Here is a 17,182-nt window from a genome sequence, read left to right on the forward strand (position 1 = left end):
AAGCTCCAGTATTTCAATTTTATCCAATTAATGTTTAGAACTTATGATATTTATTTATAGGCTCGTATAGTTTATTTTATCTATGCATAAGAAAGCTTATGTAATTGCTACAAATATTCTGGCTTTTATGCACGTTAAAATTAAAATGGCCCGCATTTAAGATCTAACGGCCCAGAAATTAATGTAATTCTATTTTCTCCATCACTGAGACAGTAATACCAAATCAGATATTTTCAATTTTACTTTACACTATAAAAAAAAAATTGTCATTTCCAATGGAAAATTTGTGGCAAGTTCATTTGAAAAATGCAAGTCCTGACTTGCTTTTTTTCGCCAATTTATTTACCAAATAAGTTATAAACAAATGCCAACACTTTTATGAAACTCATGTTTGCCATTTCAATGCCAACTTGCAAGAAATGACCACTCGTGTACACATGAATTAGTCCCATAAATTGTTTTAGCACACGTGTGTTTAATGATCAATATTAAAGCAGTGCATTACAAAGTAAGCAATCCTCACATGACTCTTGGAACATCTTTCAATCAAAAAAAATGAATAATGCTGAGGAAGGTTACTGGTTAGCGCTCGCCTATTCAATAGTATCTCATGTAAAGAAAACATGAAAGATTTAAGAGTGATAATTTCTGCTTTTTTATTAAATAACCCAATTATCCTCTTAAGCTAATAATATAATAAGAATTTATTACATGTAATCTTCTTCACTAACAAATTTTGCCTCACAAAAAATCTCAAATTCAAGCATAAACCCCAACAATCATTCTAAATGATATATTTAATTGAAATGAATAAACTTTTAGATCTAACAGACTCTAAATACCAAATGCCAAGAGGTCGAAAAGTACAGTCACATTAACAAATTTCGATACAAACCCTTCAACTGAAAAACATATTCATCATCCTTCTTGGCTACTTGACACACAGGAGCTGCTATTAAGCTCTTGCCATGGTAAAGAGGCACCAAAGCAGTACATACAACAAAAGATGGGACTGATTTTTCTATGCTTGAACCGCCTGACAGATCAAAAGCAGCAAGGTTTTGCCTTAGAGTGGTATCTGTGAGAAGTAAAACACCGCCTTGCTCATGACCCTACCTCGACTTGTCTCCGCACAACAGCGATTCTTGCCCGAGCTTGAGCACGGTTGCTGTGCAAATTCTTGTGTCAGGGAGAATGAAGGTGTTGGAGAAGCAGCACACGTGCATCGAATCTGGTTTCAAGCTCAGGAAAAGTGCAACTGAATCTTATAAAATGATTCAAGAAGCATTAGCAACGAATCGATGAGTCGGGCAATGTGCTTTCGTTGGTACAACCGCTTCCACTCAGGACGAACCTCGACTGACATAGAACCGAGAGGTGGACAACCATCGACATCAAGAAACGATGCCATGTTAGAAGTATGAACAATTTAGGGTGTGCAAACCACTGGTTAACTGTCAGGAAGATTTCAAAGACATTGACATTAAGGTTGGGATGTGTTTCTATATTTGTGCATAAACTTTGGACATCAGCGCATCACATCCAAATTTGTGCCGTGAGTGTTAACGGATGAACAGAGGCAAAAATACCTTGACATCAGATGGGAACAGCTCGATCATTCAAACAATTACAAAAACTTCTAAAAACATTTGTCACAGGCGACGAACCCTGGGTTTATACGAATGATGCTCCAGCAAATCCCCGTCTTCGCAGTGGAAGGGGCCATCTCCCCCATGACCCAGAAACACATGGATGTTGCCATCGAACATGACCGTGACATTGCTCTATTGGGAAGGTATTATGCATACATGACCCAAAGGACAAACGGTGAATGAGGAGCCCAGGTAATGAGAAGATTAAGATACGCTATTTTGCAGAAAGGACCACAAATGTGGAAAAAAATTCAGTGCTTTCATCACTGCACTGGTGCACTTATCATTGATCATTACAAAGTTTTTGGCGAAAAACAGCAAACCAGTGATACGTCAGCCACCCTACTCTCCAGATCTTACTCCAGCGGACTTTTTTCCAACTGTCTACGTTGGAATCCACCCTGAAAGAATGCCGATTTGAAACTATTGAAGAAATCCAACCAAATTACACCAAAGAATTAAAGGCTATCCCAAAAGAGGCATTGCAGGTGGCATTTAAAAGCTGGAAAAACATTCGGAGCGTTATGTTGGCAGCCAAGGGCTGTGTTTTGAAGGTGATAAGCATGATTAAAGGGTAGCTAATAAAATCAAGTATAAATTTGACCAGTCTCATCTTTTTTGAACACAACTTGTACCCACTCGTGATGTGAGGGTTACTAACTATGTAGGTAGATTAGTTTAAGGGCTAGGAATAAGCGTATTCTAACTTGAAACAGGGGCATGGACATTTCAAAATGCTTCAATTTGATTCCAGCACACTATGTTATGCAAGGATCAAGTTTTCAAAACTTTTTTGCATCACAGAATCCATGCATTTCTGAAACTAATCTGAGAGTCTAACATAGTTGGATACATAATGAATTTTCAGAGGACTGAGCAATATGGAAGTATATGAAAGAAACCAGTCGATTTTTTAAAGAGGAAAAAGCAACTATAATAGATAGCAACATTAACACAGAGTTGTTCTGAAAAATTTGATTTATTATAGGAAAATATTTTCTTGAGGTATATATTGTGAAACACATAACTACATCACATTACTGCAATTTGCACATCATGTTACATATTTTTTTGAAAACTGCAGTATATTAGTCACAACCATTAGCACCAAACCTAATAATGAGATTATGGCAATTAAATCCAGAATTCAGTGGGATTGTGGCCCCTGGTCAACCAGTGAACAGTCAGTTTGAAGTACTTGACATGTAAATTGGTGTTCCAGCAAGCAAAAAAATTGATATTCTCATTGCAGAGAGCCATACCCACAGAAATATTTAGTTGAGGGTCCCAGACAGCTTAGGAGGTTAGTATCAGAGTAAAGAAAAACCACGATTTGCCAAAGTTGAGAGAGTTACAGTAACTGACTGTGTACAATTCCAGATGGGGGAAAATTATTCGATTGAGGCATAAGCAAATTATTCTTTGATGCCTTCCTAATTACTGCTTGAGCATTTAATTTATTTTCCTTTCCTAAGTTCTTCTCTTTGAAAGGCTGTTTCTTTGACTCAAGCCAATAATAGCTGTCCGACCAGGAGCTTGGTCTCACATAATTGCATGTCTTGCCATTGGAAGCCGATAGTATGCCAGCATTTCTCGTGTTGTCTACAATGGAAGGATCATGAGGAAACCCATCAATCATCTGGGGTGAAGTTTTCAGGTCAAACTTGACTTTTCGTGCCATTGACCACGTTGGCTTGCATATTATTTTCGGGTCAAGTCTGGTGGATGTTTTTGCAATGGTGCTCGTCTCGCCATGCTCCAGATCAAGAGAAGAATCTGCATCTGGAAGTGAAGCAGCCTTCTCACTTGGACTCCTGGATCTTAGAGTAACCTTGGTAACTGTGCTAGCACTACTGCCCTTTCCACCCTTGCAGGTCTTCAGATAAACACAAGCACGCCCCATTGTTTCACGAGCAAGGCGGGAAGCCAGCGCAGCCTCCTTCTCTTTCCTCTGCACAACACGCTCTCTTTCATGAAGAGTCAGCTCCTTCATTCGAAGTTTGGCCTCTCTTTGCTTTAAGATTTCAAGTTTTTCTGCTACAATCAATTTCTCCCTTTCCACCTCGCTATGACATTCATGATCATCTGCTCCTGCCTTTGTCATGTTCTCCGAGCGTGCCGTCACTTTAGGTTTGTTTGGATGACGAACGGGTTTTCTGCATAGTGACCCAATCAAACCAGAAGTATTTACTGAGGTTGTTGACTGGTGGTGTAAGTGACCCAGGGAAGTTGCATTTTCTTCAACTTTGCCGCTAGGATTCCCAATTTCAGCATAAACAGGTGATGGTTCTGCTGAACAGCAATCATTTTCGCAACTACAGAAGGTCTCATCCAGGGTCTCTCGGAATTGGATGGACTTAATTTGTTCATTCAGAACTCTCAAGTTACAGTGGTTTGACTTACTCTGAGACCACAGAGGTATACGAGTTACAACACTTGGATGATGGAGTATTGTGTCCACGCTTGGTCTTACGTCATGGTCCACGGCTAGCATGAAAACTATGATATTATGAAGTTCTTCAGAGTAATGTGATGGTATCCTTGAAAACCTAATGAAAAGAATGAATGCATTATTTGGAATTCATTGAGTTGATCACAGCATGGAAAAATACCGATGCATGTACTCACTTCCCATCTTTGATCCTCTGGGCCAAGGCCTTAACGTTCTGGTATGAAAATGGTGGGTGAAGGGAGCAAAGCTCATAAATGACGCAGCCAAGGGACCAGATGTCTGATTTACGATTATATTTACTTCCTTTCACCACTTCCTGCAATCAAGTCAAGGCCATTCTTTTATAAATATAGTCATTATAATGCTGGTCATCAAACGGCATGCTAACTTAATATTACAGAGGCCATGGAAAATTCAACTTCAATTGCATTAATATATGAAATTATTAAAAAATCTGAGAAAAAGACGGTGGTAGTTTTGAGGACAATCAATATTTTTTTATTCAAAATATAAAGTTGATTTTTGGAACATATTCAATGATTGCTGGTTTTATAAAAATGATTTGTGATCCAAAAAGTGAACATGACTTTTTCTGGGGCAGGATGATTTTCAAGCGTAAACATTGTTTTTAATTTAAAAAAATGTTAAAAGTGGATGGCACTGAAGTCTTCATGCCTTTGATATTCTTATTAAAAATTAAAGTTAATGACTGAACCACCAATTGCATTAAACATACTATGCTATGATAGATACAAGTGTTGAAAATTAACAAAGATATTCTCCTAATTTCCTGTTAGTTATGATTTAGTGAAAATGTTCTATGATGGTAAGATGTAAACTTGCAACCTTCCACCGCATGTTTTTACTAAAACTCTATTTAAGGCAGGTGCGCAGTCACTCAGCTACACCTAATGCATGCTCTCCGATGGGCGCTTGTGGGAGGGAGGAAGGAGCAATCTTGGATTTTCAGCTAGTTCAGCAGGCAGGTGGTTGGCTTCAAGTGAGGGTCCAGACTGACAGATATATTATCGGTGAATGAGAGGGAAACACCAGGACATTGAGGGGAAGGTTGGCAACACGAGGGAGCAAGGAATCCAGAAATTTAATGAGGGATGTGAGGATGCTCGGTCCACTGTGGGATAATTATGGTGCAAATTGTCCAGTCCATATCCTATGTTCCTAGAGCACTATAACACCTGCATTGCAGCTGATACATATCTCGAACGGGCAAATAGGTACATACCTGTAATGAGTAATTTAACCCTTATATGGAATTTGTTCAGGACGCGATGAAATAAAAAATGTACAAAAGTTGTTACAACAATAAAAATACTGCAATAACATGATAGTTTGGAATTAAAATGTTATTATAATGGTTGCCGTTGTTTCAAATCACAGAGAGCAGTCTATTTTGTAACAAGGTAAATGGCTAAGTTATAGACAATTAACTGCCAGTGGAATTGATGGAACAATTTTTAAGGTGGGTTAGGAGGTTAATTAAAAACACCACAGATTTACGAGTATGTCATGGGGATGCAATGTGACCCGGAGTGAAGGAGGGTATACTGACACAGTCTTTAGTGAGTCTGTACTCGATAAAAGTGTATGCATTTGATTGATAAAATTTGATTTTTCTAAACTGAGTCAATCCTGTGCAAAAAAAATTATTATCATTATTATCAAAGCAGCATTGGAGTGCTTTCGGGAACAAAATTTACACCTTTACATATCTTTCCAGAATGCTGAGCTTTTCCAAGTGTTCCTACAAATGAAGGAATGCCAGCATAAATTATAAACAAGTTCACAAAAATACTTATGACATGAAAAACTGAGAATAAAAGCGTTGGCATTTTTATCGGTTGGCCTTGGAGATTCATCTGGTTCCACAAAACACACCAATCCAGAGTGATTGCAATGGAGTTCATTAACACCTGAAGGAGGACATCAAGGCAGTTGGTACTGTGGTTAGGGTTCTTTCGAAAGAAATGGAAAAGTCTTCAAAATATTAGTTTATCTTGTGATCGGGTGAGGGGGACACATTAACTTTTATTGGTTTGTTTTATTGTTCCCATATCACAACTGAGCAAATAAAGGAGGATGAACGCAGACACTTTGCCTTTCCACATAGAATGTTTTAATTACAACCTAGGTGTTGCTAAACCAAAACATCTCCACCTGAAGATGATACACTGTTACGAAACCTAGGTCGTAATATATAAAAAAATTCTACCTGGAAAACCAGTGTTTTCTTTCATCATGAAGGATTTCCACCATGCTACACCTGAAACTGTGTCATTTAAATAAAGGAGGGCTTCACCAAACTTACAGCATCTATTCAGGTATTTCCAATTAAAGTACATATACGTACACTAAGACTCAGTTGGTAAACCGTTTCAGGAAGTGGAGTATAAATTAGCAATTTGATTCCTTGTTCTGGGAAAGTGCTTCATCAAGGGGACGATAGGGAATTGGCTTTTGAATTAAAAACAGAGCTATAATTGATATCAGTCAGCAGGCTCAATCCATCACTTGATTCCCAACAATTTTGTGATAATCATACACATTACAAAACAATACCAAGGAGGTTAATTTACAAATAATTTTGACGAAGCACAATTTGAGAGAAACAAAAAAAATGGAAATATTTTTACAAAACCAAAGACTGGGAGATTTCATTGGGTTCTGGTGCTTGAGCTGTCCGAAGCTGTCCGAATGGCATACAGAGTAAAGGGGAAGGAGAATGTATTTGGTCGTGACTTTTTGAAAACCATATTGCTGTTCCAAATCACACTGTATGACACAGCTAATGTAACCTACATTACTGTACATTGCTTTTGATCGATTTGTAACACCATGTTTGTTTGTATTCAGAGTTTGAGAAAGACTCCAATGAAAGGATTGTGATGAAATTTGGGAAGTTTGAACTTGCAACTTTAAACTTAGATACTTTAATTCAAGTTCATTGTAATTACTGTTGACTGTCCTTGATATATAACTCATTTCATAATGTGAACATTCGTTTTTATAGCGGGCTGCCCACTCAGTTGAATCGGACTGTATTCTGAATTCCAAGAATAGGGAATATACTAGGCTACTTCCAAATCTGCTTTACTCAACCGATGAATTTCTTTGACGGCCATTATCACATTTAAGAATTAGTGCTTATATTATTATAGGTAGTCCACCAGGGAAGGTAGGTTTCATATGGACACAAGCTACCAAATAATTCCCTTGTCCCTCATAAGAAACTACAACCCAACATTCTCCTCTGCAACAAGCCCCTCTTCATCTGCACATACCTCCTTCCTCCCTTCATCCTGTCCAATATCCCTTTCCTGCCCTTTCCTTGTTTGCCCAACATTCCCCCCTCAATTACAGTCTTCAACATCCCACTGCTGATTAATGCGCCCTTCATCCATTTTTCCTGCCTCCATATGATTTCTCCCAACAATCCCCTCTCCTCGACCATCATACCTAGCACTTACTCATTTGTTCTCTTCTCGGTCCATTTCACCTTCTCCACACCCACATTGCAAAAGCCTTAAATTTACATCTATCATCATGCTTCAGTGACCATGTTTCTGCGCCGTACATGAATATGCTCCATATCAAAGTTTTTACAAGCCTTTTCTTAATATCCTTACTCAACGTCCCTACCACCAACTCCCTCCTCCTTGTGAAAGCCTCTTTGCCTAGCGCAATTCTTCCCCTTACGTCCCTACCACCAACTCCCTCCTCCTTGTGAAAGCCTCTTTGCCTAGCGCAATTCTTCCCCTTACGTCCCTACTACTTTGACCATGTTGGTCAAAACAACACGTCCGAGATACGTTAACTGTTCCACCTGCTCTGGTTTTCGCCCTACTATTTTAATGTTAAGCTTGGCCTATCTCTTTCTAGAAAACCACATTACCTGTGTTTTATTTACATTTATACTCATCCCATATCTATTACACTGGATTTCCAATTCACGCATCAATGCTTGCACAACCTCTGGGCTAACTGAAAAACTAGAGCTTGGTCATCAGAAAACTTCACAAATTGTCCAATGACTATCATTCCTACCTCTAGTTCTTCCCATGCATTATTTCTTCAGCATATACATTGAACATTGCAGGTGATAATGGACAACCCTGTATTACCTCTCTTCCTAACATTGCCCATCCGGACTCTCCGTTCCCCACGCGTACCCTGGCAGTCTGTGACATGTTCCCGAACCCAAACTGATCATCCCCTAGGTAATCATTTGCCCAGCTCTCCATACTCTTTTTGAGAACTATTTTAGCTGCAAGGTAAATCAAACTTATTATTCTGTAGTCCTCATATGATGTAGCCTTTACCTTTTTGGGCGGAGGAACTAACACTGACTAATTCTTCTGGACAAATTACTTTCTCATAAATGTTACAAATTAGCCCATAAAAACTCGCAGCCTATAGACTTTTCCTCCCACATTTTCCTAAACCTTTCAGTAGTTCAACAGGAATGTTGTCCACCCCCACAGCCTTATTAGATTTCAATTCCCTTAATGCCCTTTCTATCCCACTCTCAGGTAAGCCTGGACCCCAGCTACCTTCACCTACATCATATTCTCTTTCTAAGTCTATTACGCAATATTTATCTAGACACAAAATGATTGCTCATTTTGGGAAAAATGTACAGAACATGTTTGTACATTTTATGAACCCGATTCCATGATTGCTTTAGGTCATGTGATATCAAGGATATTCTACAACGAACAATCAGCTCTACAAGTCCCTTAGAGATGAATCTCAGGCAAGGTTAACACTGCCTCCATTGAAAATCGAGACAATTTAAAATAATTTAGAGGAAAATCTATTTGAAAAAGAGATAAAATAGAAAAAGTTACAAACATAACAATTACAAAGTTTTAGGCACAATATGGTGAGAATGGAAATCAAAAAATGATTAATAATAAAAATTGGCCACCATTTGAACTTCATCTGTCACCTACAAGTTTCTGAAGGTGAGGCAAACCTATTGAAACAAAGATATTATCAATTTGAGTAAAATATGAAATTGTAAAACTACAATTACTGGACAGTCATCATTATAAAGATAGTTAATTAAGACCAAGGTTTGGATTCTTTAATTTATAAGAAATAGAATAGAGGAAATTGCCACAGCATGAGAAAGAGCAGCAAATACATTTATTTTGAAACGTCTGACTATATCCGCTGAATTTAAGCATAACATTACCATTATGTAAATATTTCAAAATGTCAGGCATAATAATATACAATAAGCCTAAAGCTAATTAAAAGTTGACAATTGGAAAAGTTTTCGATATAGTTATTTTGTGTTCTCCTTATAAATAGGCACTCTACACCATATAAAACTCAATGAATATATGATGAGAATAAATATTCACAACTTTACCTTAACCCCTCATGAAGAAGTATTAATGCAATACCCAATGGGGAAAATATGTACTTTGGTAGCTGGTTGAGAAGGGTTTTACTTTAATTTTTCTTGGACTATTATGCTGCATTAACATACTCACCAATGTGGTTGACATACAGCTGTGAAAGGGAAATTATGATTTTATTTTGGAATCAAATACTTACTGGACTCATGTAAAATGGAGTTCCCACAACTGTCTCTGCATAGCATTCTCCATTGTTATCTCTTTTCAATTCAACATTGCTCAATACTCGAGCTAATCCGAAATCACCAAGTTTTATATTAAATTGCCCATCAAGAAAGAGGTTAGCTGGTTTAATGTCCCGATGAAGCACCGGGCGGCCAGGTCCATGACATGCTTGGAGTGCACGTGATGTTTGATAAAGTGTTTTCCACACAAATGGTTCGTCTACGTAGGTGTGAGTCCTTGATTGGCGAGAAAATGAAATTATAAATGAACACATGGTAATCACCTTGTTTGGTAAGAAATCATTTGGGTTAACAATTTTGGTGAGTACAATAATTTATAGCTTTTCCACAACTCATGTTAAATTGTATTCCCAATGAAAGAACAAAACATGAAAATTACTATTTTTATTGAGTGGCTAACGTGAACAGAAAAGTTTATTTCAGTAAGTTGCAGCATTTAAAAAATGATGAGAAAATACCATTTCTTTTATTAAAAGAGAGATCAGTTTTGCTGCAACGCACATACTTTTCTTAAAGAGCAATATGGGATTTAGTGAACATCTGACAAATAAGGTTAAGAGTATTAACATTAGGCACCCTCCAATTTCATGGTGACTATTTCCTAGACCCGCGTCCTAACCTAACTTAGCATAGTTCTAACTTTATTGACCAACGATCAAAATTTTAGGAGGATATAATTTACGACTTAATACCACCAATGCTCCTCCAGTCAAGACTAGGTTTAACATGAACTACTTAAAGGGGTTTAATGTATATTAAAATTAAATTCATCAGAGTATTTAAATATATATGCTCAAATATGTACAAATATACACACTGGAACGTGGAATGTTAGGACAATGATGATGACAAGGAAATTGGAGAATGTTAAGCGAGAGATGGAAAGGGGAAAAATAGATATTTTAGGTCTATGCGAGGTGAGATGGAAAGATAGCGGGGATTACTGGAGCGATAATTATAGAATAATATACAGCGGCAGGGACGAGAGCCAACGATGGGTTGCCATAGTATTAAATAAAGAGGTAGGAAGAAGCATAGTCAAAATAGAGCATGTAACAGATAGATTTTTACTAGTAGAGATAAAAGCAGAACCGACGAACTTGGTTATTATTCAGGTATACACGCCACCGAGCAACCATAAGGAAGAAGAGGTCGATAGGATATTATATGATCAGTTAGAGGACATAATCGGGGTTTGTTCCTGCAGGGAAACATTTGATAGTGATGGGGGATTGGAATGCGACGGTAGGCGAAGGAAGAGATGGTGATGAGGTGGGGGACTACGGTTTAGGCACGAGGAATGACCGCGGGGAGAAAGCAGTTGAGTTCTGCAGGAGACAGGGGTTAGTCATCACCAACACTTGGTTTAGACACCACAAAAGATGCAGGTATACATGGAAAATGCCAGGTAACTCAGAAAGTTATCAGCTAGATTATATCCTGGTTAGACACAGGTTTAGGAACAGTGTGATAAATTCCCACAGCTTCCCGGGAGCGGATGCGGACTCAGACCACAATTTAGTTGTTATGAAATGTAGCGTACGTTTCAAAAAGATAAGGCAGGGGCGGCGAGTTAGAAAATGGAATGTAGAAGCATTAAATGGGTTGAAAAGGAAGGAATACAAACAGGCGGTAGAGAAAATCATGGAGGATGGTAAAGGGCTTAGTACTATCGAAGAAAAATGGGAAATGATTAAGAAAGGGTTGTATAAAGCCGCAAAAGACACTATTGGAACCGTTAATGCTAAAAGGACTAGGAAACCATGGATCACGGATGAGATGATTACAAAGATGGATGAGCGGCGAAAATGGAAGAATATAAATACAGAATTAGGCAAAATGAAGTACAAAGAATTGAACAAATAAAGCAAAAGAAGCATGGTGGAAGACGCAGTGCGAGGATATGGAAAGTCTGCAGAGGAAGGGTGAAATCGGTGCGCTGTACAGCAAAGTTAAATCGTTATCGGGAAGTAAGAAAGGAAGAGCTATGCTAACAGTTAGAGATAAGGCGGGTACGGTAATAGTTGACGCAGGAAAGATCCAAGAGAGATGGAAGGAGTATATAGAAGAACTGTAAAGTAAAGAACTCAGACCAACAAAGTTAGACATTGAACAAGAAAATGACGTAGAGGAAGAGAGATTAGGTCCAGGCATACTAGACAATGAGATAGAAAAGGCATTAAGGGAGATGAAACTAAATAAGGCCATGGGGGTGGATAACATTCCCGCAGAACTATTGAAATGTTTAGGAAAATGTGGGAGGAAGAAGCTATATGGGCGGATTTGTAATATTTATGAGGAAGGAATCTGGCCGGAAGACTTTGTGAAATCAGTTTTAGTTCCTATTCCGAAAAAGGTAAGGGCTACATCATGTGAGGACTGCAGGATGATAAGTTTAATATCCCACGCAGCTAAAGTTGTTCTCAGGATCATCAACCAAAGGATAGAGAATAGGGCAAATGATTACTTAGGGGATGATCAGCTTGGGTTAAGGAAGGGTAGAAGCACTTGTGATGCCATTGCAGTAATGAGATCACTAATCGAGAAGAATATAGAATACAATCAGGAGGTATTTGCCTGTTTCGTAGATTTCGAAAAAGCGTTTGATAGAGTGCATTGGGAAAAACTAACGAGTATATTGCAGAAAATAGGAACATATTGGAGGGAGAGGAGGCTAATCCGCTACCTGTACATGTCTCAGACTGCTCAGGCATGAGCGGGGAACGGAGAGTCTGAATGGGCAGTGCTATAAAGAGTTGTAAGGCAGGGTTGTCCATGGTCACCGGTGCTGTTCAACATATATGTGGAGGAAATGATTAAAGAGGCATGGAAAGAACTGGAGGTAGGAATGAAAGTGGGCGTGGAATTCGTAAAATCAGTTTGGTTTGCTGATGACCAAGCTCTAGTCTGTCAGTCAGCCAAGGGGTTGCAAGTATTGCTGAGTGAATTGGAAATACAGTGCGACAGGTATGGGATGAAAATTAATATTAATAGAACAAAGGTTATGCTATTTTCTAAAAAGAAAAAGGCTAAGCTTAACATTAAAGTAGGAGGGCAAAAACTAGAGCAAGTAGAACAGTTTACGTATCTTGGAAGTGTTTTGGACCAACACGGTCAAGGTAATAGGGACGTAAGGAGAAGAATTGAGCTAGGCAAAGAGGCTTTCACAAGGAGGAGGGAGTTGATGATAGGGATGTTGAGTAAGGATGTTAAGAAAAGGCTCGTAAAAACTTTGATATGGAGCGTAGCTATGTACGGCGTGGAAACGTGGTCATTGAAGCAAGAGGATAGACGTAGACCTTTTGAAATGTGGGTATGGAGAAGAATGGAGAAGGTGAAATGGACAGAGAAGAAAACAAATGAGCAAGTACTTGGTATGGTGGGCGAAGAGAGGGGTTTGTTGGGAGAAATCCTATGGAGGCAGGAAAAGTGGATGAAGGGTGTATTGACCGGCAGTGGAATGTTGAAGACTGTGATTGAGGGGACAATGTTGGGCAAACGAGGGTAAGGATGTCGGACGGGATGAAGGGAGGAAGAAAGTACTCAGAGATGAAGAGGGACCTGATGTAAAGTGGGATGTTGTGTTTTGCTGGAGGTCACAAATTGTTGAATTAGTAATTTTGTCCATCCAAAAACCTACCTTAACCGTTAGATTACCTAATAATAATATACATGCTATTGAAAGGGTGGTCATTCGACAGTTATTTCAAATTTCATCGTAGTAACACGCGATCTCACAATTGCTTACCTTTGACATTTATTTATTAAGGTTGATAAATCACCACCCTCACACCACTCCATTATAATGTAGATAGTGGTGCTTTCTTTGTGAAGAATCCTATCATAATATCGCACAATGTTCGGATGACGAAGTTCACGAAGGAGGTTGACTTCTGATACTAGCAGCTGAAAATGAGAACAGGTTGAAAACAGAATAAATTTTAGGCACAAGAAACATATTTACAAAGGAGATTAAAACTAAATTGATGCAACACCTTTTTCCTTTCTTCGGACATGCTTCCATAATCCACTGCTTTCCACACAAAAATAAAAGGAGTGTTCTTTTTCCGCACTTTGTAGCATGTCCCAAATGATCCTGTTCCTATTACTCCTAGGACTTCATAATCTTCTATCCTCTCAGGCATAGTGACAACAGAGCGCCAGAATTGTCAATTACACAAAGATACGTAGGAATCACAATAACAAACAGTTTATGGATGGAAAAAACACAGGCACTTATTATTTACAATGTTTTATAAGCAGTAAGTTATAATAGACATCGTAGAATGAAAGAGTAAAAATAATATTGGCAATTACGTCGGTCAAAGGCTCTGGATATGCGAATACGGTTTATTTTCATATTTTGAAATCAAAACACAACTGAGGCTGTGATTGGTCGTCTGTATAAACTGGTATTGCGCCCTCCCGTGTTAGGGGAATGAATTCGCAATCGAGTGGAATCAGTAGCATAACGGTAACCGTCTAACAGAAATCTGTTTCATACAATGTGACGTCTCTAATAGTGTCTCATATAAGGCACCCAAATTTATTTGACATGTTGTTGGAAGTATTTGTATCTCGTCTTAGTTATTGGTAACAATGGGCTGTAAGTAAAAACAGCAAATTAGTTGAATAAGTTTTATTACACCAAGTGATATACAAATAGTAGCTAATCAACAAAGTAGTATCTCGAAAAACTTCAGCACACAAGACATGTAAAATCCGAACGTTAACTTTTGGTTCATATCTTACCTGATCAAACATTGCATATGTTAATATGATCTCTAAGGGAAATCTTCTGAGTAAATTGTGATTTGTTAACTATGTTGGAACTTTCATGACAATGAACTGAATTAGTTTGTACTTCTGCTATCGATGTTCGAGTAATATATCGGTCGAACCCCCAAGTTCTGTGCCATAAAATAATAATATAACAGTAGTTAGCTGTTGTAGCACTTTTGTCGGTGCAGCGTAAATACTTCCATAATTGGCCTTTGAATAAAATTTAAGAGTACGCTTCAACCGTTACATTGAAATTCATGGAATGGTTAATTATATTTCAGGACTGGGGATTCCGAAAATTGTTCGTTGATTTAATGCTAAGTTAACATTTTTGCAACAATGCACCTTGAAGAAAATCAAGGAGGAGAAAACGCTGAAGAAATGGGTGAAAGTGCGTCTATTTCCATCATTTGTCAGCTGTCATTAAATACAGTGGGCGTGGTAATGATTTCCTTTTCTTGTGTTTAGAGAGCCCAGCCGTTTTAGGTGCCGGTGGAACTGGATCGAACAATGGAAATCCATCTTTGAGCCCTGGAGAAACGGATTCAGTTCAGGGTAATAACTTGAAAGCGTAATTGCGCCACCGTTACTTTACCAAATCAAAATGTCTTCAGAACTTTTCCATTGCAGTCTAAATATCATCTGTATGTTAAAATAAGGTTCCGTCACTAACAACATATGGCTCTAGAGAGTGCGTGCAGCATTCGAAATGCTAAAAATCTGCGAGAAACTGTCGGATATTCGTTAACAGTTACTATTTGGAGTTACGTTTTGGATCTTTGACTTGAGAACTACATTACATAATAAACCAGCCAACACCCATACTTGAAGCAAGGAATAGCTTGGAGATTTTGGCGCAACCAACCATTTCTATGGCTTCCCATCCTTACTTCACAATGCTTCCTCCCTTCCCACCCCACTTTGGTTCCTTCCCCCTTGTCTCCTTACACCCTTGCCCCTTCTTTATCCCTCACCTGACTCCCAACACTTGTCAGCTTTCTTTTTTCTTTTATTCGCCCAACCCATTGAGCCAATTCTTTTTCCATTTATTTTTTCCTAAAAAATTATTCGCTCCATTTTTACCTACGACAAAGCTGAGTTCTCACCCCCAGAGCTAATGTTGATGGTGTTTATTTGTGCTTGGAATTCTTTCAAGGAAGAGATAAGGAATTGTTTTCTTAACATTTCCTTATCTTAAGTGTAACATTCCTCATTGTGGCTTACCTTTCAGTAAACATGTATACTTTTCTACTTAAATGTTGTGCATTGACACAACATTTAATCCTCTCCTGCTTCTCATTCATTCAGTCCTTGTGATTGCACTTGAAACATCGATGGGCTGTGTTTTTTCTTCACCCTCAGTGTTTCCTCCTCTACTCCACAACATCCCTTTGTTCTGAGTTCCTTCCCCCCCCCCCCCCTTTGTTCACCCTTGCCTTTCTAATCGCCCACCTCTGCCTTCATCCCCTTCCGCATTCTCTGTGTTAACCTCTCCGCCCTCCTGGCCAACCACCAGCCCCCTCCCCCTCACCCCCCCCCACTCTGGCATTTCCTGCCTGTGGATGACTCTGGTTTCTATCTGCTCGGGATTTTGACCATTGGCAGTGGTGTATAATGTCTCTTGCTCTGTGTGTGTGTGGAGGATCCCTACCATGCAGCTGGAAATAAATTCTTGAGTTGCAAATTCTAATAATGTGCTCTTGATATGACTTGAGAATAAATTGAAAGGGATCCGTTAAAGGATTGATGAGTTGAAGGGATTTGTACTTGCGCTTGTAAAACTACATTGAAAAACACTTGCTGTAGCATAGTGGGAAGAATGCTGAATTTATTTGTTTGACTACAGGAAATAAGCAGTGGTGTTAATTTTCAGAAGCACTTAGAATGACATCAGTGCAGTGTAGTTGATCCTGTGGTTGTTCATTTCTAGTGTGTGTGTGTTGACATTTTTCATAATTAAAAAAAAGGCATTGGCAGATTAAAATTGGCAATATAAATCGACCCTTTAATTTTATGTTGTTGTTAAATAATAACATAAAAATAAGGTTCTGGTTGAATGAAATTTAAAATTTTAGGTGTTTCTAAAATGTGATGCCTACATTGTTGTCCACGGCAGTGTTTCTCATAGTTTGATTTACACCTTAAGAGCATGGAAACATCAATGGTAAGTATGCTTTAGAAAAGATTCTGTGATTACTGACGTATCTAAGGAAGCAAAATCCTGAGCTTGTTGATACTCAATAATGATTCATCTCAGACTAAGTTCAGTAATGTAGAAATATTGAACTTATCTGGTCCTAATTATCTAGGTACTCACCAACCGTGGGCATGGATAGATTTACCAGGTTAAAATAAGTTTGTGTAATGACATCAAGAATGAAAATAACTTTCCAAGTATCTAATTTATTTCAAAAAATCTCCAAAAATGGCTATGAGGCACCTGAATACTAGATCATTTTATATCACAAGTCATTTACTTGACAAAACTTACCAAGTGCTGCCCCCATAGAAGTTTTGGGTACTTGAAAATCAATTGGGAGAAAAGCTGTTCCTCTTAAATTAAGAATTTCTTGTGTATACTCATGTGACAGATATAATTCAAACTTGGGAGTGACCAAATGTGCTCATCTTTCCCATTCTTATTTTATTCCATCATGTGGAAAATGT

At 38.3% G+C, this 17,182-nt stretch overlaps 2 protein-coding genes across 3 annotated transcripts in view; one reads left to right on the forward strand and one right to left on the reverse strand.

The window, feature by feature from the left end:
• Positions 1-2,622: 2,622 nt before the first annotated feature.
• On the reverse strand, positions 2,623-14,156 carry Nek2. 2 transcript variants are annotated; one of them, XM_071582475.1, is made up of 6 exons: positions 14,051-14,156; positions 13,729-13,862; positions 13,482-13,639; positions 9,688-9,949; positions 4,281-4,420; positions 2,623-4,201 (listed from the first exon to the last, which is right to left on the reverse strand). In XM_071582475.1, the coding sequence occupies exons 1-6, from the start codon at positions 14,091-14,093 to the stop codon at positions 3,004-3,006; spliced, it is 1,935 nt and encodes a 644-aa protein (XP_071438576.1). In that variant the 5' UTR covers positions 14,094-14,156; the 3' UTR covers positions 2,623-3,003. The 2 variants fall into 2 exon arrangements, with proteins under 2 accessions (XP_071438576.1, XP_071438577.1); XM_071582476.1 differs by having other exon boundaries at positions 13,729-14,114.
• A 73-nt stretch (positions 14,157-14,229) lies between these two features.
• The window catches only part of fry (Protein furry), a 120,504-nt gene continuing 117,551 nt past the window's right edge, over positions 14,230-17,182 (forward strand). Inside the window, exons 1-3 of the mRNA XM_071582478.1 lie at positions 14,230-14,339; positions 14,797-14,906; positions 14,984-15,070. Of these exons, the coding sequence (XP_071438579.1) occupies positions 14,855-14,906; positions 14,984-15,070 (139 nt within the window). The 5' untranslated portion in view covers positions 14,230-14,339; positions 14,797-14,854. The remainder of the gene's footprint in view (positions 14,340-14,796; positions 14,907-14,983; positions 15,071-17,182) is intronic.

Source organism: Hetaerina americana, unplaced genomic scaffold (assembly GCF_022747635.1).
Source record: "Hetaerina americana unplaced genomic scaffold, ioHetAmer1.1.p SCAF_113, whole genome shotgun sequence".
Lineage (NCBI taxonomy): Eukaryota > Metazoa > Arthropoda > Insecta > Odonata > Calopterygidae > Hetaerina > Hetaerina americana.